At 33.4% G+C, this 27,472-nt stretch overlaps 2 protein-coding genes and 1 long non-coding RNA gene across 3 annotated transcripts in view; all 3 read right to left on the bottom strand.

Annotated features, from left to right (window-relative positions):
- LOC123662112 overlaps positions 1-17,259 on the bottom strand; it is a 30,618-nt gene extending 13,359 nt beyond the window's left edge. The window contains exons 1-4 of the mRNA XM_045596996.1: positions 16,479-17,259; positions 13,952-14,035; positions 9,141-9,259; positions 2,064-2,120 (exon numbers count right to left, since the gene is read on the bottom strand). Of these exons, the coding sequence (XP_045452952.1) occupies positions 2,064-2,120; positions 9,141-9,259; positions 13,952-14,035; positions 16,479-17,259 (1,041 nt within the window). The remainder of the gene's footprint in view (positions 1-2,063; positions 2,121-9,140; positions 9,260-13,951; positions 14,036-16,478) is intronic.
- LOC123662210 lies at positions 2,223-6,043 on the bottom strand. Its single transcript, XR_006744455.1, has 3 exons — positions 5,778-6,043; positions 3,063-3,067; positions 2,223-2,755 (listed from the first exon to the last, which is right to left on the bottom strand). It is a non-coding gene; the product is annotated as an uncharacterized LOC123662210 (long non-coding RNA).
- A 6,211-nt stretch (positions 17,260-23,470) lies between the features above and the next one.
- Positions 23,471-27,472, bottom strand: part of LOC123662047 (hypoxia-inducible factor 1-alpha) — a 127,258-nt gene continuing 123,256 nt past the window's right edge. Inside the window, exon 12 of the mRNA XM_045596936.1 lies at positions 23,471-25,743. Coding sequence (XP_045452892.1) covers positions 25,147-25,743 — 597 coding nt within the window. The 3' untranslated portion in view covers positions 23,471-25,146. The remainder of the gene's footprint in view (positions 25,744-27,472) is intronic.

Genomic DNA, 27,472 nt, shown 5'->3' with positions numbered 1-27,472 from the left:
TGCGAAGCTCCATAACGCCCTTGGTTAAATGATACAGAAAGAATTATTAAAGGTCTTATCGTCGTTTTACAATAGATGTATTATATTATAGAGGTAAAAAACTAAAAAAAAAAATCAAACACTATAAAAAAAAAGTGAGGGAAAGTTGGATAGCAGTGATACTTTATGTTGTTCTAACAAAATTGTCGAAATATGGCATCGATTTCAGTACATATCGCTAAACTTTTGACGTATAAGGTAATTTCGTAAAGTATAGTTTTTTGTAAAAAATGGTGTGTAAAAAATTTATAGCTTAGAGAATATTCTTCAAAGTACAGAAGAATAATTTTATGATACAATTACAAATAACAACTCAGGAGATCAATGTAATCGACATATTATCACCTACGTATTCTAAAAAATGAAATACCTATAAAATTTTAAATAATAATAAATATATAAGTAATCCTTTACTTACACCTAAATTCACAATATGCTATTGTTAAGTGCTACCTACTAACAGTTCTAGCACTGATAGCCATAGTTTAAATGTTGTTTACAAGTAAGGTTACCGCTTAAACTTAATATAACTTTTTTTATCTTCGTGCGTCTTAACATTTCTAACGAAATAATTAAATTAGAAAGTTAACACATAATATGTCATTTTTCTACCTCTAATGAATATTTGTTGATTGTGTATTGTCTGTGGCATCTTTCTCTAATTTCTGCCTACATCCGATCAAAAGCTCAACTCAACAACATCTCCATCAGAATATTAACAGCTGACCCTCCTAGCTTCGTATCATCATATCTACTTACTCTAATTTTCGTGAATACGTCGATTTTCTCAAATTTTCTTTTACACAAAAGCTGTCGGTTTTTAATATGCTATAACGAACACAAAAAAAAAGAAATATTTAATTTGACAGTCGTTCGAAAGTTCAGCGCGTTCATACATTTCGGCAAATTATTTTTAATAATTTATATAAAGTATAGATAACAGATATAAAAGCAAGTCTATCTGCGATTTCACATAAAAACTTAATCAACGTAAATAACGAACGATGAAATAGTATGAATTTTTCAAGTTTGCATTATCACACCGTGTCGGTAGACGTTAGCACAAACAAACTCACAAGATGCGAGGTGTGACGTCAGAAGCGTGAAGTGCACTCGACCACCCAGAGCGAGTGTAAATAAACTTTAATAACGCCGAATCGAAAAACGCAACTTGATGTGACTGGGAATTATTTGTTATTTTTTATGTTTTGAAACGCTCGCCTCAACTACTTGTATTGTTATGTAATATTTCTGATTTGTTGTATCAAAATAGCTTATTGTTCTGATCTATCAAAATGTATATAAATAAAATTCATAAGCGATTCACAATTGCTATATTTGTTGCTAAGTTAAAAAGTAGAAAACGGCTGGTTTTCTAATACTTGGCAGAAGGTTGTTACGGAATTTGGAATTTGGAACATTTCAGAAAACGTAGCAATTTATTTAAACTTAACGAGTTTAGGTTGAGTATGTAGGGTCTGCTAATATAAAACAATGTAATGCGGTGGTCTGATTTATAAGCGCATTGTCTCTAATTGAGTAGGTTAGTAAGTACCTTTCTGATCTTTAAGACTAAGATCTGATTTCATACGCAAGAAAGGTCGTTTTCGCACCTACTTAGGGCGAAATTCAACAGTATTTGTGCACTTAACACAAACATGATAGGTACATTACTGTTTTTTTTTTTTTTTTTTTAATATACATAGGTATGAAATTTATATAAAATAAACGCCCTTCAATTTAGAAAACAACCTTGAACACAATTGACCATAAAATCTTAATTTTTAAAAATGATAAGGTACAATCACTACGCCATTATTGATTATATATAAAAGCTGGTTACTATACTCAGAATAAAATTTTAGACATTTTATTTATGACAATAAAAATTATTTTCAAGCGCCATCTATTTATGTAAAGTGGAACTCAATAAAAAGTAACAGTATAGGACTACTTATCTTCGTTGTGTAGAATTTCCACAACAGATGGCGTTGTTTAATGATTATTAAAATAAAATACTTTACCTTGATTTCTTCAATCGATCGTTCTGCAAGTTTAGACTCAGCCGAAGATAAGCCACTCTGAAAAGAAAAGAAACATTAAATCTATTACGTTAAAACTATTATATAAGCGCCGAAGGGGGGGGGGGGGGGGTCTTTGTTTTAGCTAATTTAATTTGATGACAGGGGGCCGGGGTCGAGATGGTGTTTTATTTTTGGTATTTCTTGTTTTTTTTTTCCAAAATTTAAGGTTTTAATTCAACTGAATATGGCTACCCTAGTTGTTAATTAATATTGGAATATAAGTTATGCAATAAATTCACACGAATAAGAATAAAGAAATCTGAATAGAATTATGTATGTATATACCGATGTTTATGTAAGCATAGGGGAAATGGGTAGAGTTTTGGTGTTTTTCGCTGACAAAGGGGAGAAGGGGGTTAAAAATTACTAAAATTCTGCTTACGTAATACTTGAATGATCCCTAAACACAACAACTAATCAAAATATACCTACACAGTCTTTAAATAAGGAAAATTTTATCTACAAGAACAATATATAAAAATAGTTGCAACATATTTTTTTCTCCAGTGTTATCTTGTTACCAGTCGAGTTTTTGCAAAATTCATAAAATGTACAGAAAATATATAATTTTTCCGCTGTAATCTAACTCTTTTACAAACGAATTACGATTAAGATAGGAAATAGAACCTTCACTATAGAATATTTATTTTATTTTATTTATTTATTTAACAATTTTTTATACGTACAAGATTATACACAATATTTTGTCATGGAGACTCACGTATAATGGGTGTGCTTATCCCTGTGAGAGATTTCTTCCAGCACACCCAAAAAGGAACAATTACAGACAGAAATTAAAGTAGGTAGACAGACGTACAAAAGAAAATATTAAATAATTGATTTATATATACACATATACGCGCGCACACACACACATACATATATATACACACATACACACACACATACAGACACATATGGACATGCACACGCGCAAACATATACTCACACAGTCCATATACATATATACTCATACAAAAAATATATATATATATAGCTGACACACAAAATAATAATATTCAAATATAAATATATTATACCCACATAGTTAAAATTATGATAAGGAAAGATAATGCTCTTTTAATTTTTTCTTAAACGTATATATAGACGTGCAAGTGCGAATTGATGACGGCAATGAATTCCACAGCCTAGCTGCGTGGACGGTATAGGAATTAGTATAGAAACCAGAAGAGTGTGAAGGAATACGCAACAGTAGTTGTACGTTGGATCGGCACGAGGAACCAGGAGGATGTAAAAATTCAAAACGCTCGCGAAGGTAATTAGGTGACAAGGGATTAAATAAAATGTTATAAAGGAGACAAAGAATATGAGTATTCCTGCGAAGCCTAATGGGAAGCCATTTGAGCTCACTTCGAAACTTAGAGACGTGGTCAAACTTACGAAGTCCAAAAATAAAACGAATGCATGAGTTCTGTAGTCTCTCTAGTTTATTGAGTTGTTCTTCAGTAGCATCTAGATAACAAGCATCAGCATAGTCAAGGAGAGGAAGTAACAGTGATTGAACAAGAATAGTTTTAGTTTTAATAGGAAGAAAGTATTGGAGATTTTTTAGTGAGTGAAATGAATAATGTACTTTTTTAGAGATTTCACTGATATGTTTGGACCAAGACAAGTCGCGGCTAAAATGAAGACCTAGATTTTTTGCCGTGTCGACATAATTAATAGGTACGCCATTATACGTCACAGTAGGAACATTATAAGTAGATAGGCAAGAGTGCATATAACGGCTACCAACAATCAGTGCCTGTGATTTTTCGGGGTTGACGACAAGACCAAAACACTCAGCCCAGTAGCTAATACGATTAAGGTCTTCATTAATATGAGCAATAGCAGCCGTTACATCCGCAACACTAAATTGTCGATACAGTTGTAGATCATCAGCATAGAGGTGAAAATTGGAAGAGATTACCGTTGTAATTGTATTTATGAAAATAGAGAATAGTAAGGGAGACAAAACTCCACCTTGAGGAACACCCGTCCTAAGAGTGCACCAATTTGAATAACATTCACTCAAGCAAACACATTGTGAACGATCCCGGAGATAAGAATCGAACCAGCTACACGCAGAGGAAGAAACATTTAAAGATCTTAAGATACTTAATAAAATGTCAAAATCCACAGAATTGAATGCATTGCTGAAATCTAGCAAAACAACAACCGTAAGATTCTGATTCTCCATAGCAAATCTGATATCCTCCGAAACTTTCACAAGCGCAGTAACAGTGCTATGTCCCGATCGGAATCCAGACTGCCAAGGGTTCAGAAGACAGTTAGTTACCAAGTATCGAGACAATTGCTCATGCACAATATGCTCCAGCACTTTAGAGAGGAAAGGAAGTATGGAGATAGGACGAAAATGAGTTAGTGAACTAGGTTTGCTAATTTTTGATAAAGGGACAACGTGGGCTTTTTTCCACGCTGACGGATAAACACAACTAGAGATAGAGTAATTAAATAAATGAGTTAGTATGGGAAGAAATTCTGGAAGAATGATACTTATCATTCTGGAACATACTCCATCTTGACCAGCAGCAGTAGAATTTATAGATAAAAGATGTTTTTTAACTTCGTGTTCGCTAATCGGTTGCAAAGCAAAAGAAGAACAATTGGGTAATAAAGATTTGGATAAGTCCGATATAGTTTTTGATTTTTTGTGGTCGTCCAAAGAAATAGGTGAAGTTGAAAAGTAAGAGTTTAAAGCGTTGATATCTACAGAATTGTCACAAGAAGATGGAGATTTTCCAATACCAAAAGATTTAAGGAATTTCCAGACATGTTTACCGTCAGAACTTTCAATAGTGCTGTGAATATAACGACGCTTCGCCTCACGACACATTTTATTGTATAAGTAACGTAGGGACCTGTACCGATCCAAGTTGAAATCAGATGCATTTTTTCTTAAGCGTGACTTTGATTTATCACGCTTGGTCATACATTGCCTTATTGCCAAGGTAATCCATGGCGCTGGGTTATGTTTCAGTTTTACTCTTTTTAAAGGAGCATGTTGATTAAATAAATCAGTTATTGTAGAGTTCAACCAAGCAACCTTAGCGTCAATACTTACCTCGTTATAAAATGGTGCACAATCAATTTTGGAAATGTCTAATTTCAGTTTTTCAACATCGATATGACTGAAGCCTCGACGATATGAATACAATATTTTACGATTAGAGCGGCGGATTTTAAATGATAGAAAAATAAGATCATGGTAGGAAAAACAAGAGGTTAATTGGCCATGAGCGGAAACAAGTTCAGGAGAAGAGACGATAATAAGATCAAGAAGAGAAGGAGTGGTATTTGGAAAGTGATGTGTAGCAGACAGTGGAAGGCAATGTAAGTTTATTGAAGAGAGAATAGAAAGAAGTTTACACGAACGAGCAACGTTTTTAATTAAACACGTATTAAAATCACCTAAAAGTAAAAAATTTTGGTAGATAGGAACAAAATTAAAAAGGATGTTTTCTAAAGTGGAGAAATAATCTATATGGATAGAAGGACTGTAAAGGACGCCTAAAAGTGTTTTGGAAAACCCAAAGTTGATTTCAAGAAAAAGGAATTCTGCTGATTTCGAATATTGGCTTACGGAGGAATAAACAATTTTGTACGGAATATCAGCTCGCAAATAAATGCAACGAATACTTAGTACCCACATTTTTTTTTTCTTAGCTAACTTAACCGAGTCTGTTTAATCATATTTATATTTGTAATTTATACTAACAAATAAAACCAGATAAGTATTGAACATCAAAATCGTATAGTTGATAGAACACATTGGGTATCGGCTTTAATAGTAATATAATTAAAGAATACGATAAATTGGTCAGTACAGCACACAAGAAACACATTTTATTACAATACGATATTAGCGAGTAAATTAATCACAGTTGATAATATCTACATCTAGATAAATAATTATAAAATTTATTGATTGTCTGTGACGTAATTTATAGATTTTAAATAAGATATTTACTCTGTAATACATTCTATTCATTTACAGAAATGAAGTGAAATCTAAATTACATTAAAAATATAATATATTATTAACAAGATTATTTAAAGAACTATGAATGATAATTTAAAGCTATTCCATTTTCTTTATATTTAGATAATGTTTTTGTAAGATCTGACTTTAAATAAAAGAAATTAAAATTCAATAACCTCCCTTCTACCTAAACTTCTACTTGTATATGACTTATTCTTTGTGTGTGATTATAAGTATTTTGTTTAATTTTATTCTACTGTATAACGCAGCTAAATTAGGTAGGTAGGTTAGTAGGGAATTAGAATAGTTTTCAAGTAGCGATTTTTACAAAAGGCTTCTAAATATGGTTCAACCTAAGTATTAGTGCATCAATTTATCTTCTGTCACGAGAAGGTTGCACTAAAGACCTTGATACCGAGAGATAAGCTTTTATCGAACGCAGGCAATTATCTGTTTGATACTGTTTGATATTATAGAGTCTATGACGTTGAGATATTTGTGAATGTGTGTTGAATTTTTGATAAACAAGAACTTTTTTAAAGATTTGATGATAATAATAAATGAAATATGATTAATATGATTAATATAATATGATTACTTAATATGATTGATAATAATTTAACGTACATACATGCTAATATAAATAAAAAAATGCCATGAGCAGAAAATTGGCAGAAAAAAATTCAAATATTTTGTTCAGTTTGATATACAGTAGTAATATGTATAAAAATTATAACCGAACTCATTAACCTCTTAAATGCATAAATGTATAATTACTACTGACATTACAAGAAATAATTTGATAATTATAGTGAAAACTAATATCTATAAACTGACTGGATCGTTGTTTTTTTTTTTCTTTTATGGCCAGTGAACGAACTCGCGCTTATTTGAGTTTGCCTGAGTATAACAATTAAGTAATCATATTATTAATTATTATTTAGCACCAATGAAGCTAATCAAAAACAATTACAGTTATTATCATCTATGTAGAAACCGTTGTATGAGATGTTGTACATAATTATGTAGTACTTCTATCTGTACATCCTTTTATGCATGTATTTTATTAGGTATATAAATGTTGTTAGCAGTACTACAGTAGTCTCATCTATCACAACAATGGTTTGATTGGTCTCTTTTTTAGGATAAGTTTAGCCTAGCTAAGATTTTTTGTAACCACATTTATTCAAGAATATGTGGGGTAATTGAGCGGATAGTACCATCTTTTGTTAACTAGCTATCGTCGCCAGTATCTGCATCATCAGAGAAGTTGCAGGCGCATTTTCGGCTTTAATTTATAATACTTTAAAAGTAAAATAAGAAATATATTAACTATGAAATATCAATCATATCTCGTTGTATATTTTAGCTTCATCATCTCTATCATATATATCTCTAAAATATATCTCGTGTCATTGTGTGATACAAACTTTTAGATATGACGTCAATAAACTTAAAAGAGGCGGGTAAAGTATTTTTACTTTCTAAAGGATTTGAAGACGCGTTGGTATAACGGTCACAGTACTGTCTCTTACGCTGTCTGTCGCGGGTTCGACATCCGCCCTTGGCCTAATTTTTTTTTGTATTAGTATTACAGATATTTGTCGTGTTCTGGTCGTTTCTGCATGTGAATTGTGTGTGTTTCTAGACACCCCGACACAGGAGTAAATTCTAAAGGATCCTTGTTGTGTATAAGATGTTTATTTATTTGAAAGTTAAAATAAAAGCAATGCCTACCTCACAAAAATTACAGGCGCCACGTGTCAACGGACCAATGAAACGTATATTACATTTGCATACTGGACAACTGCCAAATATTTTGTAAAGTACAGACGGTCACCAAAAGCTAATTTCAGAAAAGTCATTTACATACCTATATTTATATTTTCATATAAAGTGAGCATCATAAAAGAGAAATTACATTCATGAGAAGTCAATATTTAGGTTAAAATGTATGCCAAACAAAGTTTAAATACGAGTACATGTATTACATATTAATAAAATACCTATATATATAAAATTTGCCGAAATTAATGGACGAACATTATTTTCAACGATCACATCAATTTAGGTGATTCTTTTTTTTCTGTTCGTTATTTTCAGGACTTGGTTCGTAGATAAAAAGATAATCATCGCAGAAAGCATGAAAAAAGGCTGTGTGTATTAAATCTACCTAAATCTACATACTAGGAATATCATTCAGTAAACCCTAGGCACCGTAAAACGTAAATAACTTCTTTATTAAATAAATTTATTTATAATTTCATCTCTAATTCAGTTGGGCAACGTTTGTAGAACACTATAATCTAAATAAATTACAATCAATACAATCCTATAAAATTATTATAAGCATAAATTTGAATGATAACATTTATTAGGTAACTACCCTACAAAACAGATAATAAAGATGACGACTGACTAATCGTAAATTAAGATGGTGTCGACATCTTTGTACTGTTCCGGTATTAAACGAATAAACAATAAAAGTAATATATCAATACAAAATCCAATACTTTAATAATTTATAGAATTACAAATTTAAATGCTAACACGTTGAACATAAGTAATTAATATTATAATTATGTAAATAGCTAGCGGATCCAGCAGACGTTGTCCTGCCTGGAATAACAGCTACCAATTTTGATTACTGACATACCGTGAGCACTACCCTCAATAGTATTTTCAAATCATAAATGAACCTATTGGAACGTACACATGAAATTTCAATCGAATCTGTAGATCCGTTAATAAGAAGGTTAAGTAGCTCCTGAGATGACTCAAAAAGTACTCGTCCGATCTCAATTAAATATAAAAATGGGACCACATGACCAGCTTTCGATTAAAAAAAGAATCATCAAAATCAATACACTCAATTAACTCCTCCTTTATTGAAATCAATTACAAAACTAAGCATCCTAACACGATTTTTAAAATTTCATCTCGTATTCAGTGAAGCAACGTCTAGCATGACCATGTGTACTCATATAAATTATAATGATACAAAATATACGTACGTCTGTCCGCTCGAGTACGAGCGAGCGCAAGCGTGCGTACATCGCCTCCTCGCGCATGCGCGCCGCGTCTCGTATCTCGCGCACCAAATCCGTTAGGAATCCCGGCGAGTATTGGCCACCTGGTGATAGTAAAAAGAGAATTATTTCTATTGTACTTGTAAATTATTAATTACTTTTACTTATTCGTGACTTACCGCGATGGTCATTATGATACTACTGATATTTCGGCGACGTTCTAAAGACATGGTCACATCATCATGACAATCATGGTAATTCCCGTATAAGTAAAAGTGTTTTATACTATACAGGATCTATACAAGCGAAAGGCATTAAATGAGACCACAGTCACATACCAATACTAAGTCAACATATAAACAAAAATCACTGAAGCAACATATACTACTTTTTGTCTCCGAATCCCCGCGAAATCGGGGTTTACGCTGAAAAACCGTTTTTACTGCCCGAGTACCTGTAGCCCAGATATATGTCAAATATCAACAAATCTATTCATCTATACTAATAATATAAAGCTGAGAAGTTTGTTTGTTTGTTCAAACGCGCTAATCTCAGGAACTACTGGATCGAATTGAAAAATTATTCCTGTGCTGGATAGCCCATTTACCGAGGAAGACTATAGGCTATGTTTTCCTCAAACTAAAGTGGATGAAACCGCGGGCACAGCTAGTATTTCGTAACTTTCTAGTAGTAACCTTATGAACATATGATTAGCTACACATGTTGTATCGACGGGGACGGGGCTACGATCTTGTCACCCTACTAATATTATAGATGTAAAAATTTGTGAGAATGGATGGATGTATATTACTCTCACAAAATAACTGCTCAACTGATTGTAAAGAAACTTGGTACGTAGATAGCTGGTGATCCAGAGTAAAACAGGATACTTTTATCAGTATACCTACTCGGAAATTACGCAGGTGAAACCCCGAGACGCAACCGGTCAATTTTAATAGCAAATTGTTATTTATTGCGTTGTTACTTTGATTCGTATATAGTTCAATTATCTTGTTGACGAGCTACTCGGCTGTATTCAGTGCAACTTTGTAATTTCGGATCCACGAAACAGGATATCAATAAATGAACTTTAATGTCTTGCAAGCTAGAAAACGTTGATCTACATTGACAGCGTAATTAGAAAAGATTTGTTTGTTATTGATAAAATCTACTACCTTTCTTCATATAAAAAACAAGCTTTCTGCTGGCCTTATCGATCCGCGTCGACGCCTTTGTCTATTCCGTTTTCTCCCGTTATAATTGTTTTTGCTCTCAAACGAAAAAAAACCGACTTTAATTACATCGACAAGTAATACAACGTAAGTAGACATAAAAAATTAACAAACGCAGTAGTCGTCGTTACGATTTTAGAGAGTATCCCTACTACTACTACACTTGGGATATCTTCTTTTCAAAAAAAAAGAATGATAAAAATCGGTTTATAAACAACGGAGTTATCCCCGAACATATGGTCGAATTGACTAACCTCCTCCTTTTTTGAGTCGGTTAAAATATAGTCTATAGTTCTATACTAATTAGTGATAACGTAGCATTATACTGGTAAAATAATTTTTAAAATGGATCGATTAATCTCTATAATTTTAGTGTAGATAAGTGTGGACAATGTCTCAACAGACGCGCTTGAAATCCTTCTGGTGTTGCAGGCGTCTATAGGCTACAGTAACCGCCTACCATCAGGTGAGCCGTACGATTGTTGGCCGACCTAGTTGTACAAAAAAAAACATCCTACTAATTTTATAAATTCGAAAGTTTGGGTAATTTGTTAATTTCTAACGTACCTATAAATTACAAAAGTACGAACAACATGTAGCTGACTTTTAGGCGGATGTTCAAATGAAATCGGAAGTTATCGGATAAAATCGAAAGGCGGAACTGATAAATAACATTGAACTTTTACGTTTTTTAGTAAACATATGTACGTATTGATACTTCTATATAAAATAATAGTGTAGAAAGATACCAACTATACTACATTATGAGCTCATATACATATATTTGAGATTAGTTTTATTATATACTCAATAAGTTCAATGCTAAAAGAAACCAACAAATCATAACATAAACAGAAACGATTTAACAAAAAAAAAAATAATGCACATCAGTTTTTAGCCTTTTGTTACGCCTATTTAAGTTGCAATATTGATCACGCATGTAGGTAGGTAGACACATACATATTTTTTAACTATATAAATACTTTGATCAATATTAAATTTTAATCTCAATAAAATAAAGGTCAATATCGTCATTGTTACTTGCAAAGCAGTCGAGGTTATCTTTTGGGTCAGAACGAGCACGCAACGTATGAACTAAAACTATGTACGGCAAGAAATAGTAATTTATATAAGAATTGAAAAAGCGTTAACAAAAACGATGTCTGTAAATTCTTACTTAGTAAGCACGCAACATAAATGTACGAGGCGAACACATCTACACGATAGCAAATCGCTATTAGCGATATACGGAAGCGATCGCCAAGCAAATCAAATAACATTATTTTCGACAAGCCAGTAAACACAAATATAATATGTGGCATTTGACAAATTTTTGTTAAGCAAACAGAGGGGGCAAAATTGCGATTGGATCAGTCGAATTCGTTTATCAAAGAATAAAAATATTTACAAATTACATAAAAATTCGATGTCGTGTGATGATTTCTATATTAATAATTTTGACTTGCATCCGGTACCCTAGGCTCATTATATCGAATAAATGATTTTTAAACGTTAATACTTTGAATTCTTCTGATATTTCTTGTCCCTATATAATATATACCTATTTCGCCTATTACTACTATACAAGATGATCACGTGACTAGACAGATGTTTTAAGGCATTCCGTAGAAAATGTAGGTACTTGTTTATAAAAGAACTTGTAACCCACATTAATACAGCTGTTAATTGTAAGCCAAAGTTGAAGTTCGTTTTACATTTTTATAGGTAACTAGCTGTGCCCGCGACTTTGTTCGCGTGTAAATCAACAAAAAAGTTCATTTTGCAGCGTGATAAAATAAATAAATTTCTAGAATAAAAATAGGCTAAGTTACTCCTTATTACACAAGCTATCTGCTAGTGAAAGTCCCGTCAAAATCAGTTCAGCTGTTTCAGAGATTAGCCGGAACAAACAGACAGACAAAAAATGTAAAAAATGTTATTTTGGTATATGTACCGTATTTAACATCCATATGCATTTAGTAAAAAGCGGTTATAAATATTACAAACAGACACTCCAATTTTATTAACCGACTTCAAAAAAAGGAGGTTACTCATTTCGACCGTATATTCGATTGTGATAATTCTTTTTTTGTTGGAAAGGAGATATTCCTAGTTTGGTACCATGGTAAGGAAACCAGGATCTGATGATGGGATCCCAGAGAAATCGAGGGAAACTCTCTAAAATCCGCATATTTTTTTACTGTGTGTACCGATTTTGATGATTTTTAATGTAATCTAAAGCCGATGTTTATCATGTGGCCACATTTAAATTTCATCGAGATCTGATTACAACTTTTGGAGTGATCTTTGATAATGCGTATTTACTTGACTATTTTTTCGTCTACCTACGTCGTGTTACTTGTCGATATAATTGAAGTCGTTTTTTCTTCGTTTGTCTGCAAACACAATTATTTATTTGTATAAATGTATAGATTATTTACGCAGATGTATTAGTTTTATAGATAACTCGATGGCACGTGGACACTTTCATTTTACTACTATACACTTAGACTAGTTTTTACCATCCCTATAGGGACGCGCATCATCACAAATACTTGTAGTACATGGAAAATTAAATATTTGGTAGAGAGCGCAAAAAAAAAACCTCATTTCCGTATAAAAATGTCCGTCAATTAGGTATATTACAAAAAAGAATCCTTTTCCACAAAAACATCAATCAATGCCGGAAATAATGGCTTACACCAAACAAATAACATACACATTTAAACAAAACTAAGTCAATCGTAAAACATAAAAACATGTTAAACATGTTCCGTTAGTTCGAGACGTTGTAATAGAAATACAATAAAAACGCTTAGGCATAAAGTATATGTTACATCTACGCATGCATAGCTAGTAGCAAGTGATGGGGAAAGATGTTAGAAAAAAGAATTGTCACAATTCTGTTGCGAAAGTTAAATCTAGTTCTTCGACATACTACATTTCTAATGATTGATACATAATATAAAAGTATACAAACAAAGATTTGTTACCACTTTCCACGCCTCGTTTCATAATATGGATATTTATTTTAATAAACTCTTGAAATCATGCTTTGATTGTTTCGAACATAGGAAATTACCAAATTTTTAACAAAAAAAGATTAGCTTGTTTGCATTAATTTGAATACTTGCATATAAGGCTTTCTAAACGCGTTTTTATATTATTTTCGTCTTATATATTTTAATTTTACGAAATAAGCGATATTTATATATTATTATCAATGAATGTTCTAAATTGGGTCAAAATATAAAATGAAATGTCAAGATCACTCATGTTCTTTCATTCCTATTAGTTGACCTCTGTGACGCCTACAAACTTCCTTAATGGAGTAAAGAACCATGCAACAGTAAACATACCACTTTTTTATTTAAATTTATTACATATACTTAAATAAATCAGTTAAAAGGCACTGTTATATTAACAGTATAATTATATTGTCTCAAATAATTATGGTGAAAATTATCAGAAACTTTAAATGTGACAAGGAGGGTAAACAAAACATAATTATTTTAATTTACAAATATACCAAAAATTAATCAAAATATTTGTAAATATATTTACCGTTTCCATTAAGATTAGATGGAGACCCCAAAGTTGGACCTTTTGAAAAATAGATATTCTGATGTCTCATACTTTCCAGTTCGGCTGAAAATAACAAGTTACAACTAAAGACAAAAAACTAAACATATATGACAAACTAATCATTATTTTCTTTGTTAATTTTTTCATTGTAAAATTTTAATCAAAAATTAAATTAAATGTAATTAAATATATAATACTGTATTTTGACTATATAAATTATTTCACCTGCTTTGAGAGAAGGGGGCTTTTATAAAATACGTGAGATGTTTAAGGAGGGTCGAGTCAAATCTCATCTAATCTTACGTTGGAGAGAAGGGGGGCCTCGGCAAATAACACACAAATTTTTTTCTGATTGAAACAAAAAAATTTATACTATTTTGGTCCATTTAATCCAGATTGAACATGCTTAAGATTTAATCTTGAGCGTAATCGTAATACGATTAAGATCATTCACTAATTCGTTCGAAAGAAAATAATTTCATTCATACTTCGACGTTATACGACTGTCTGATTTGTTGATTGTGTCTGATTACTAGTCTTAACTAGTCGTAAATAAAAGCACAAAGCATTTTTTTTTTTCTTTTTACAATACCAATCCAACGCGTTTACGTAAGAAACCCACATTTTGAAAAATCTCACGTGAGATAGGGAGATGGGGGGAGGGGGTTGAATAAAATCTAACGACATCTCACTAGGGGGGGGGGCAGAAAATTTAAAAAACACCTCACGTAATTTATGGACGTTCCCGTAGACTAATGGCGATTATAAAAGATAAATGAAAAAAATTATGAGTTTAAAAATTATTAAAAATTAAAAGTTTAATAAGTGACTTCTTATTATCGATTAATTCAAACTTCTAAAATGGAACCAGATTACTTTTTTAATACAGTAATTCATTCAAAAAATATGTCAAAAAATATGCATTACATAATTTTACTGGCAAGAAGCCAAAATAGTTAGTAATATAGAACTGGCTGTAATGTTCATTTTTTACCATTTTTTTTACTTTGTCTATCTAACAAAGACATGCATACAATAGGTCTATTAATAATTTACCTATCAAAAGTCAATTTAATATTCCATTTGCATCATACTTAATTTAACAAAAATTATTTACTGTTCAACTGCCGTAATAGCTAGATATTTAAAAACGAAAACTACAAAATACCATATTAAAATAATCTACTTTTATATAAACACAATAATTATGAAATTTTAATCATAATATATTGTTGTTAGATATCAAGGTCTTAGATAATTAAAGTAAGTTTTAAGACAAAAATGTAATTTAAGATTCTTAGTAAGCAGATCAAATTTGATTGTTATGATTGACAATAAGCAGATATTGTCATTGTTACAAACAAGTATTACATTTCAAAGTATTATTTTAATATGTAATATGATGAGATAATTCTCCTTGAGTCATATTGTGTAGGAGATATCATTTGAATATTTTTATGGATTTATTTTGTAGGTGGTAAGGTTACCAACAACTAAACATTATAATATTTTTTTAACAATATTTCTAAAACCTTCAATGTTACAAAGGGTTTTAGAAGTTTAAAACAAAAAGGAATGCAGTTTTTTCAAGTTTACTTTGTCAGCATTATCTCTGTTCCTCTTTATTCTATTGTAAAAATATAAAATATATTTTGAAATAAAAAGCTTATTTATCAAGACAGTGAGGGGTTAATTTTTGATGTATCGTATTCTAGTACTAATTTCATAAATGGAAAAATTTACATGTAAGAATACCTATATAGAAATTAAAAAGCTATGATTATATGAAACCTACGAAAATTAAAAAAAATGTTTATTAATATTAAATACTCATAAAATAAAGGTAAAAAAAAACAAAGTAACAGGAAATACTATAACATTTAAATACTCTATTATTAAATTTGTTGTTTTCTCAATACTTTTTAAACTCACTACATTCAATTGATAAAAGATCATTAAATTTGCCATGAATCTATATATTATACGATTACTGTATTTATATATTAGTGTGTATGTAAATGTTTTTATTTTTTTTTATTGTGTACGTATGTGTATAATGTATATGCATATATAATTGTTATATATTCTATTTTTATTTTTTATTTTTTCTTTTACTTATTTAAATCTGTTTACCACCTGCCCATCTGAAAAGCAATATCCCTTTCATTATCAGGTTGTCTGGAAGAGATTGCTTTTTAGCAATAAGATCGCCTGGTTGTACAATTTGTTACTATAATTGCTTGTAATTTTAATTTTGTTCTTTATTTAAACGTGCAATAAAGTATATTATTATTATTATTACTTTGCACATTGACATGTGACAAAATACTAAACCCAGACAAAAATACATACTAGTTTTTTGGCTTAATACTTTATAATAAGTACTGTTTCTTGTACAAAATCAGACTGCATTAAATAAATAAAAACAGTAAATCCAACATGGCTTTATCTTATTGTAACATTGACAGGTGAAAGTAGGTTAATAATTATTTAAACAATAGCTCACCTCTTGTCTCCAATAACTCTTTATTTAGTCTTTCATTAGCAGTTTTAAGAGTAGCTATTTGATCAAGCAGGCAAGATAATAAGCGGCTGCCAACTTGACTCCCTGACAAACCAGAGCTAGCTTCAGATCCTGAGTCCACCTCCCCATTGACAGGCCTGGTGACATCAGGCAATTCCCGAACACAGGGATCACTATTCCTCCTTGTGTTACTTGCATCATCTTTATCATTGGTGTGCATATCACTATTTGAGTTTGTGTCACCCATAGATGTCACTATCGGCGGGAGACTAGCAAAATCTTGACTATCTGTGAAATTCTTTGGTTGCAAATAATTTGTTAGGTTCATTGAAGGGTCAGCAGGTGTACTGGATACTTCTTCAGCCTTATTTTCACTTCGTCGTCGCGGCCGCGGCCTCTGGACCTGGATACCTTTATGTTCATTGAGCATGTAGCGACAATCAGGATATAAAGGAGGCATCATAGGATTGTAATACGTCGGTAATGATGGCAGCGACATCGGCTCCGATGCACAATCAAACACATTGTATTTATAGGGATCGTATCCAGGAGCAAACTGGGAACCAGTTGTCCAATTCATGTTTGAATTCATAAAAGTATCATGCACTTCGGTACTTGGAGAAGATTCCTGAATATGACGCATTGTTTTGTCCAACCATTTCGACAAGTAATTCCCTTTACTTCCACGAGATTTTTTCCGCTTTAAACCGGAACCGTTGTTCGATGGCAAATTGCCGTTTGATTGTTTTGGTGTCGAAGCCATGGAGTATAGCGAAATACAATAATGACTAATTTACAAATCTGATGAGTAACATTACACTTTCTGTAATAAGAAATTTTCTTTATTTTATTTAAAAACCACGAAGCGGCACAAACTCAACGGCACGGTCATAATTTGCATAAAAATTATTTATTACACGGCTCCACAGTCCAATGATTCGTTTACAATAAATGACACTTGTCAATATTTAACGTTTTCAGATTCAGTCGCTTGACTTTTCAATGTCATTGTCTTGTCAGACATGAAGGGCGCGTTCCACCTAAGGCCCATAATGCCATCGATCATGACCGCTTAAATTGCCGTTCCACTAAAGGAAAAAACGCCGCGGTTGTTGTACATGTAGGCGAATTTTATAAGTGGAACGCATATTGGGGCGCTGTCAGGTGTCAGCTGTGCAGCGTTGCAAAAGCTACCGATTTATCGGTAGATCTACCGATTTTGGCCCTTGTCTACCGATATACCGATTTAGCAGTGCTATCTACCGAATTTTTGAATTTTCAACTAATGTAAAATAATTTTCTAAAAAAAAGATAAAATAATATTTTTAATACGGCAACACTACGGTAACTGAGGTAGGGCACAGCAGGAATTTCCTGGTCAATATCTGGAGCAGCCCGACTGGGGTAGTACCTCGACCTTACAGAAGATCACAGCTAAATAATACTGTTTTCAAGCAGTATTGTGTTCCTGTTGGTGAGTAACAGAGCTCCTGGGGGGATTGGGGATTGGGTCGACAACGCGGTTGCGATGCTTCTGCTGTTGCAGTCGTCTATAGGCTACGGTAATCTTTTACCATCAGGTGAGCCGTACGCTTGTTTGCCGACATAGTGATATAAAAAAAAAAACACTAAAAGAAAACGGTAACACAAAATCAATGCACGGGGACTTCCCGAAATTCTTCCCACCACGTCGAATATGACCGTTCAAATCCGCGGTGTGTTAAAGCAAATTGTACTAACACGTCATATAATAGAATTCTGCTCGCATATATCAAAGGGCGTGTTAATATTACATGCTCAGATAATTAAGGAAAACCTGTTATTAGGTTACTATAAGATCGTAGAGTGAGTGTGTGAGTGAGAGAAGTGATATGTTTAGTAAATAAGGCTGTTGGTTTTGTAAACAAAATAAATAAATAAAATAAATAAATTACTTCTTTTTGTCTCCATTGTATGGACTACTTCTATATTTAATATTTCTTAGTGATAAAACGTATTGCTTTTGAGTACTTTCTTTTTCTGTAATGTAAATTAATTATAAATGGAACAAAAATTTGCACGCCATTTAAGGTAGATTATATGAGACATTGCAACTAATAACACTTCATGTATTAACTATATTCATACAAATAAAGAATTTGATTTAATTTAACGGAACAAATTTAAATAAATGAACGCATTATTGACTTAAAATACTTTTGTTTTACTCAGAGTCAAAATCTACCGATTTCTACCGATTTTTCGGAGCCAAATATACCGATTTTTTATTTTACACTTTTGCAACACTGCAGCTGTGTGGTCACAATATGGCGGCAAGGTGAATACATGCAGCTGTGGGGATTGTGAGTGAATATTTCGCATGAATTAGAGTAAAACTTAATGCAACATGGATTCTCGGGAATTTATCGAATGAGAGACAACGTTCACAATTTCACATTGACAGTTATTCTTTTTAAATTCCTGCCACATTTTAATGAAAGCAAACTTTGACCCAACTATATTTTGTGGACGATGTGGTCGCGAACAGTGACGTCATCTATGACGACGAGCGATCACTCGCGACTAGTGATGTTCAAATCCGCTTTAAACTAAAGACGTGTTATAGATTATAAACTATATTTTCTAACGCGTTGTTTTATAGGCTATCATTATAACACGTTGCAACAAAACTTGGCCTAATAACAGATATCGCGGGCCGACCTGCCGAATGCCGCCCGAGTGCCCCGACGCACTGTGACGCCGTGAGTGAGGTTATTAAAGTTATAAAATTATAATGCTATGCTAATGCCCATTCTAGCCTCGCTGTGTACGTTTAGAATTTGAGACGCCTAGTTTGTTGTTTGTTGAGACGTTATATTTCTAGCGCGAAGTCAGAGTCGGTAAACCAAATACAAGATGCTATATACATATCGTGTTATATTTTGACGCTAGACGTTTTATTAACCACCACTACTCGCGACGACCACTGGCCTTAGGTGAGACGATAAAATCAGCGACGCGGGTGTTGGGGACGCTTAGTGGAAAGCGGTCGAAGTGTAGTGTGAGATGAGAACAAAATATGCTCTGGTTTGTATGTTATTATTATAACTACCTCGGAGTTGAATTCAACCCCAGATTATTTATCTACGCATAGGTCAGGATCTCATAAGTTTTTGGGATTAAAAGTTTTTGTTAGCGTCTATATGAAAATAATACATTATATAATTATACATAATATATTAAAGTTATATGCAATTAACCATGTACAATCTTATTTATTAATTAGGAAGCCTGTTATAATTATATTTTATATTTAATACAATAAGTAATATTTGTACATGCTTAATTATTAAATTTTTAACGCCGTATTTGTTTTGACTGAAAAAAAAAAACAATTTATTACCATTTTTTACATTTGAAATCCTGGTTTAAAATATTCATTTTATATTTGTTAGGTAGCAACATTTTCATCACAACATACTGCCACCTAGTGAACTTACAAACAACTAACTTACATCTTATCGTTGTTTAATGATAAATTACTAGATGTCGCTGTTTACATTTTATTATGAAGATATCTTAATTCTTACAGTAAATAATAAAAATTAATTTTAAAGAAAAAATATTAAATATACTTTAGACAGCGAGCTTTCTCGCCAATTAATAAACTGCAACTTTAAGATATGCGAATAGAAATATCTTCTAGATATAGTAGAAATCGATGGTAAAAAAAAAAAATCAAAAACTTTATTGTCGGATAATCCCATCTCTCAAATTGCGTTATCCAGTAATGGGGACCTTTCCCTAATAGTGCTGCAAATAAAAAAATTAAACAATTGAACTAACTCAATCCAAATTTTTTCCTACATTTAAAACATCAAAGTTATTCATAACAATTCCTAATGATAGAAACTTTAGAATTGTATTTTGATATGTACGTGTATCCGATAATAGAGGTTTCTAAGCCGATTGGTCATTTGTTTGGTCGTCTGTTTGTAAAAGTACATCTGGGTGGACCCACAACAAATTAAGTAATGTGGTATATGCAAGTTCATCCTTTAACTATAATTGAAATTATTTGTGTATCAAAATTGAATCCGGGTTATGAGTACACTTGCAATAACGAAATGAAATCAATTTAGTTATATTTGTGATTGGTTTAATAAAAATACTTTAATTATTCTTTTAAAATATATATTTTTAGTTATCAAAATATGTGAGAGTGTCATTTTGTCTCATCTCATTAGTTTTTTAGTTTTACAACGACAAATACTTTTTATGAGCAAAAATTGTGTATAATATAGTATAAAATAAAACAACACTAGTAATATAATGTATTCCATAAGAAATTTATTCTTAAAATATATAAAAGAATCTGATTTATTATATATTTACAATTCACATTTTCAAATAATGAATATACACGTGTTGTAAAGAAATACCATTCAGCATATATAAAAAAATAAGAACAAAGTCTATGGCACAGCGACTTTCGAACAAGACTTGAAAAATTTTAACCACGAAATTTTATAAGACAGTATGCTCTTAAAAAAAAATATTTATAAAATGTCGATCCGAAAGTGCTTTTGAAGCCTAATTGTATAAAAGTATTTTTAATTTTGATTCAGTACATATATTATTCAGTATATATATTATTCAGTATATATATTATTCAGTATATATATTATTCTTACATATAAAATTGTCGTGTCACAATGTTAGTTAAAATACTCTAATAAATAAATACAAAATTTTGTATGCATATTGGGTAGGTCTGAGAATCGGCCAACATCTATTTTTCATACCCCTAAGTTATAAGGGGGGGGGGGGGGATTAAGGGGATATGGGAGATGTCTTTAAGACCTTGGATTGGGGGGAACGAGGCATCAACGTCAAAGGTGAATACATCTCTAACCTTCTTTTGGCCGACGATATCGTCATCTTTGCGGAGACGTTGGATGAGCTAGGCCAAATGCTGGTCGGCCTAAGCGAGTCTTCCCGACAGGTCGGTCTCGGTATGAACTTGGACAAAACGAAAGTTATGTCAACCAAGTCACACCGAGACCGGTATCGGTCGATGGTACTCTTCTCAAAGTTGTTCAGGATTATGTTTATTTAGGCCATACCATCCAACTGGACCTCGGAGGACCCAGCGCCGCCTGCAGGCAGCTATATTCCGGAGTCTGCCGGAGTATGGCGACGTACGGTGCCCCGGTTTGGGCGGATCGCCTCACTGCGAAGAATAAGGCCGCACTGCGGTCGGCGCAGAAGATCATCGCGGTGAGGGTGATTCGGGGGTATCGTACGGTATCGTGGGCTGCAGCTACTGCTCTAGCTGGCGACCCCCCGTGGGAGCTCGTGGCGGAGGTCCTTGCCGAGACCTACTCATACGTCTCGGGTAGGAGGGCTCTCGGTGAGAACCTCACGTTGGACGGGATCCTACGGGTGCGCCGGATGGGGCAAGAAGCATTAATGCGGAGGTGGGGGGAGGACCTGGTGGAGCAGCCGTATGGCACACGCGTAACGGCTGCCTTGCGCCCGGTCCTTGAGCGGTGGATGCGCCGTAAGCGCAAACCCCTCACCTTCCGTCTGACGCAGGTTCTCACCGGGCACGGCTGCTTTGGTGAATACTTGTGTCGGACGGCCCAAAGGGAGCCGACGACTGAATGTCACGATTGTGGCGCGGCGGTGGACTCTGCCCAGCACACCCTCGAGGTGTGCCCGAGATGGGCAGCGCTACGTCGCGATCTGACGACAGTCCTCGGAGGGGACTTGTCACTGCCGAGCGTTATCACCGCGATGCTCGGTGACGACGAGTCCTGGAAGGCGATGGTCTCCTTCTGCGAGACAGTAATGTCCCAGAAGGAGAACGACGAGCGGATGAGAGAGGGGGCCGCCGACGAGGCCTCCGTCCGCAGGCGACGAACGGGGGTGCGTAGGAGGCGCTACTTAATGCGTCTCCAGTAACGCCCCTGTGCCCATGTCGGGCCGGGATGGGAACCCGGTCCTGCTAGACATGGCGTCGTCGGGATTGTTCAGAGGTGAGCCGGACAGTCCCATGGAGGAGAAGTCTGGTCTTTTCGCCGAGGCCAGCCTGTCGCTGGAGGGATCCTGTTGCCTGCAGTTCCGAGACCCTCCAATTAAAGCGGCTGGAGGCTCCCGCAGGGGTTTTGGTCGGTAGTGCACCCCCAAGTGCTAAGCCGACATACGGTCTAGGAATGCCTACCCGGGCATCCTGGATATCACCCGTAAATGGGTTACCCTGCGATATCAAAAAAAAAAAAAAAAAAAAATACCATCCAACTGGGCCGCAACAACTTCAAGAAGGGGGCCGACTGAAGGATTCGGTTGGGCTCGGCGACGTTTCGCTGGCTTCGTTGAGTTCATTTCGAAGATTCAGCGATGCTTGAAGACATAAATCTTCGAACAATGCGTCCTGCCTGTGTTAACATACGGAGCCGAAACGTGGACACTGACAAAGGGACTAGTCCACCAGTTTAGTCACTCAGCGTGCAATGGAACGCGCTATTTTTGGGTTTCTTTCAAAGATAGAATTAGAAATGAGACTATTCACGAGAGAACAAAAGTAACCGACATAGCCTACAGAATCAGTAAGTTCAAGTGGCAGTGGGCTGGTCATCTGTGTCGCAGAACCGATGGCTGTTAGAGCAGACGTATCCTGAAGTGGGAATCGCGTCTTGGCAAACGCAGTATAGGACGTCCTACGGCCTGCTGGAGCGACAACCTACGCAAGATTGCCGGTGTAGGCTGGATGAGGATTGCGGAAAACCGAGATGTCTGGCGCGAACTTGGGTAGACCAGTCTAGCAGTGGACTGCAATAGGCTGAACTGATATAATTTATAAGGATTAGGGATTAAGTCAGCTAGTATTATATAAGAATACAGTAATATTATATGTTAAAGAAACAAACAAGTACCTAAATCGTTTGATTTGGCAACATTCTGTTATTTTAAATAAATAAAAAAAAAACACCTTTTTACTGTCAAACGTTTAAAAAGCTACATTTACACTTATTAACTTTTTCAGAAATTATACAATTTTTATTAATATTACTTCTGTAATACATAACTATTTAGGTGTAAACGTAACACTAATTAATAAAATAATTAAAACGAACATAAATTACACGTAGGCCCATAACCGAACGAGATTTTAAATTAATGTTTGCATTTCAATACATTTATCGTATGTCAGTAAATATACATTGTACTTAACGTGTACGAGATAATAATTAAAATATTTTCTGTCAATCACTTCTTATTGTTACACTACAAACAACTATGTAATAAAATAGGTGGTTATATGTTAAACAAATACATTTATTCGAGTGTACAAGAAAACGTAATAATAATTTCCATTAACTTCTTTATTTTTGATTTTGATTATTTTGGTTGTGATGATGATGATGGGGTGTCACTCTTTTTTTTTGAATATTGTAAGTGTTGAACTATATTAATGTAGGTATATTTAAAGTTCAAATATTTTAATTATTTGTGATTTTTTGTGCTTTTAAACATTGTATTCAAAAATGTTATGTACACTTGTAAGTGACATGCATATCAGATACTTTGTTATTATATATTTGTAATTTTAAAATTTTTATATGTATGTTGTAAGTGTGCTTTTGAAAATAAAATAAAAAAATTAACGAAATGCTTTAAAAACGAAACTATTCAATGTTTTATGTACTCGTTTGAAGGTATTATGTGTCGTCGTGCATAGTCTTTTGAAACGAACAGCTGACGGTGTGTTGTTTGCTGACTTCAATTTCGACGTTTTATTTCACGCCTTATTCTCTAGTTGAGTATATAAATTTTGATCATAAAATAAAATTAAAACTATCATATAACACGCAGAATACTTCGATATTATAATAAATGAATTAATAATAACAATTTTTATAAAATTCGAGAGCAACTCTCGATGAAATAAACATTTTTGCTTTATTTTATAAAGTAAATGATATCAATGTATATGGAAGATACGAGGCGAAAAAAATATAACAATGTTAGTCACTTTTGAACTAAGACTATCATACTTCTATGATATAATAATTCATTACAATAAAACTAAACCAATTGGGCCCAAATAATCCTCAATAAAACGTGACGGTAGTCACTTACACTTAACAATTTATAAGACAAAAAATTTATTATATAATTAAATATACTGTAAAACAATTTTCACGCTAAGTCACATCTTTGTATCACCAAGGATTCCACTAATAATCATGAAATCATTTTAATATAAATATATGATCGACTACTTACTAATATAAACATATAAAATTCATCAAAAAGTCAATATTGGCTATTTCATAATAAATTGTCGTGTGTGTTGTTCTCGTCAAACACGATGGCTTAAAAGGTAACTTTCAGAATACGTGGAATCCCTTTGGATTACTGTTAATTACGTTCGACCTTGCATCCATTCAAGTGATTTCCAATGGAGAGAAATATTCCAAGTACATAATATATTTCTAACACCACTTCTATTGGAATGTTTGTGTGAAGTTGCGAATAATACGGAAAAGGTTAAAGTAAAATTTCACGGGACAGAGATCGAAACTCTTTTAGCAATATTCAATACTCCCACAATTATCCAATGGAATAGAAGAAATCACTTATCCAATCACACTTTACATATACTTTAAACTAGTTTTACGTCATCAAACGCGATTAGCAAATCGCTTGTGCTTTGATTACTGAATATGTCAGAATCAGGCCAAAAGTCCGTTGAAGGAAGGGGTATGTTTGACGCGAGTAGCATATCATTTGGCTGGATCATGAATTCGGGGCTCGTCTGCATCTTATGGGTGAGGTATGGGTCGTAACCTTGCATCACACCGGTCGGGGACAGGAGTCTGCCAGGGCTATACGTTTGATAGCTTCCAGCTGGAGACAGGGATTGGGGAGTCGAATATGGGCTCAGGACGCGGTCTTTAGGCGCTGGGCTAATAGCGGGACTGTAGTTCGGTGTGTTTGGGCTTGATGGTAAGGAATACATGGGGCTTCCGACATTTAAAGTTAGAGGGGACATTGGACTGCTGATCGTTGAACGTATTATTTGCCCGTTAGACATTGACGTGTTGTCTCGCATTACGGGTTTACTTGACTGTAGAATATTGATGACGGAAATGGGAATATTTCTATTGACGGGACTTTGAGGGACTCTTTTGGAATTCATAATGAGTTGATAGTTTGGAGGTTGTTGATTCATCTGCTTCCCTTCTTGCGGATGTGTATCCTGTAACGTATAAAGAATTTGTATTATTTAAAGGAAAAATATTAAGCACAAATAAGGTTTTAAAAGTTAAACATTATTATTTTACTGACTAGGAAGTACACAGGGCGGTGACTGATGCACATTGACAAGTATGTCAACATGTAATCTACAAGGAAATGACAAAGTATTAGCTTTACCTTGAATTTATGCCAACAATGTAAAAATTCCATTTATCATTTCTTTACATTTTCATGGTACAGTGATCGCAGAAGCTAAGCCTAACTACAGAATAAAATTTGTTAATACTTAAATATTTTACTAAAAGAAAGAAAAAAATAATAATATGCATCTATTCTGTTTCTATATGAGTAAATACAAATATCTAATAAAAAATACCCTCATACATGGATAATTAAATTTAACAAAAATCTTGTAAAATCGCATTAATCTCAAATTACTAATTAAAAATCCCTTTATTAATTTGACAATTTTCCTGTACATAAGGTATATTTTTTTTTATACATCTTGGTCAGCAAACAAGCGTACGGCTCAGCTGATGGTAAGCGATTACCGTAGCCTACAGACGCCTGCAACACTATAAGCATCGCAAGCGTATTGCCGCCCCTACCCCCAATCCCTGCCAGGAGCTCTGGTCATCTGGCAATGTTATTTAGCTGTGATCTTCTGTAAGATCGAGGTACTTCCCCAATCGGAGAAGGATGAGGAGAAAGAGGAGTCCCAGTATTTTTTAAAGTACCTACCTAATCAAAAATCTCAAGCTAAACTTTTGGCATCTACCATTTGCCACAACATCTGTAAATTCTGAGCCTTATTTTACGATAAATTTATTATAGTACTACGTAAATTACATCTTTTTTTATTTCAAATTATTATATCTTTAAAGAATATTAAACGATATAATAACTACTTTGTTATTCTTTATTACATGTCTACAGAATAAAGGTAATATTTACTTTAACATAGACTGTCTAACAATTATCTATTTTCTTGTACCTATATTTCGTCTAAATTAGTAGAGTCTAGAGTATATTGTAGAACTAAATCGACCACGCTTTATCTTTATTTTCGCTTAACTTTTATTTGTTATCTTTCCACTTATTACGGCGCGGGTTCTTTCGGATATCCCCAATGCTATCTACCATTATTGTTTTTTTTTTTTTGTTTTATCGAGAATATTCAATGTTTCTGGTATTTACACAGTATGCCTTTAAGTTTTGTATTTATTTATCCGTTGCTAAGTGGTAATTAATAATTTTTGTAGTAAGTTTAACAGTAAAGTGGGCTATACTTTTATCCTTTCGTATCTATTGCTTATTGAATTACGAGTACAATACGTATTGGGAATATGCGAGCAATGATGGATTAGCACCTATATCTATTGTAATTGCAATTATTGAAGGACTAAGAATAAGAGATCGATTTACATCGATATCATAGTCGATATCACAGTTATTACAAAACGATATTTAAATAATCGATATTTTTAAAGGCTGTTTTGGCAGGTTCAGTTATAGAACTAACTCATTTGTATTACAATGTTATTTCGTCGTACCAGTAGTACCTACAAATAATTGTAATAAAAACTGTTAATAAACGTTAAAGCCACGCATTTTACTGTTATAGTCGTGTCACAAAGGTCAGTATAAAAATATACGAGAGAGTGAAACACATATTATGTAAATGAAGTAGACACAATTGTGACGTATCAACAGCTTTTTGTAAATGACAG

This window comes from Melitaea cinxia, chromosome 18 (genome assembly GCF_905220565.1).
Source record: "Melitaea cinxia chromosome 18, ilMelCinx1.1, whole genome shotgun sequence".
Taxonomy (NCBI): Eukaryota; Metazoa; Arthropoda; class Insecta; order Lepidoptera; family Nymphalidae; genus Melitaea; species Melitaea cinxia.
This window is presented reverse-complemented; position numbering and strand designations above follow the sequence as displayed.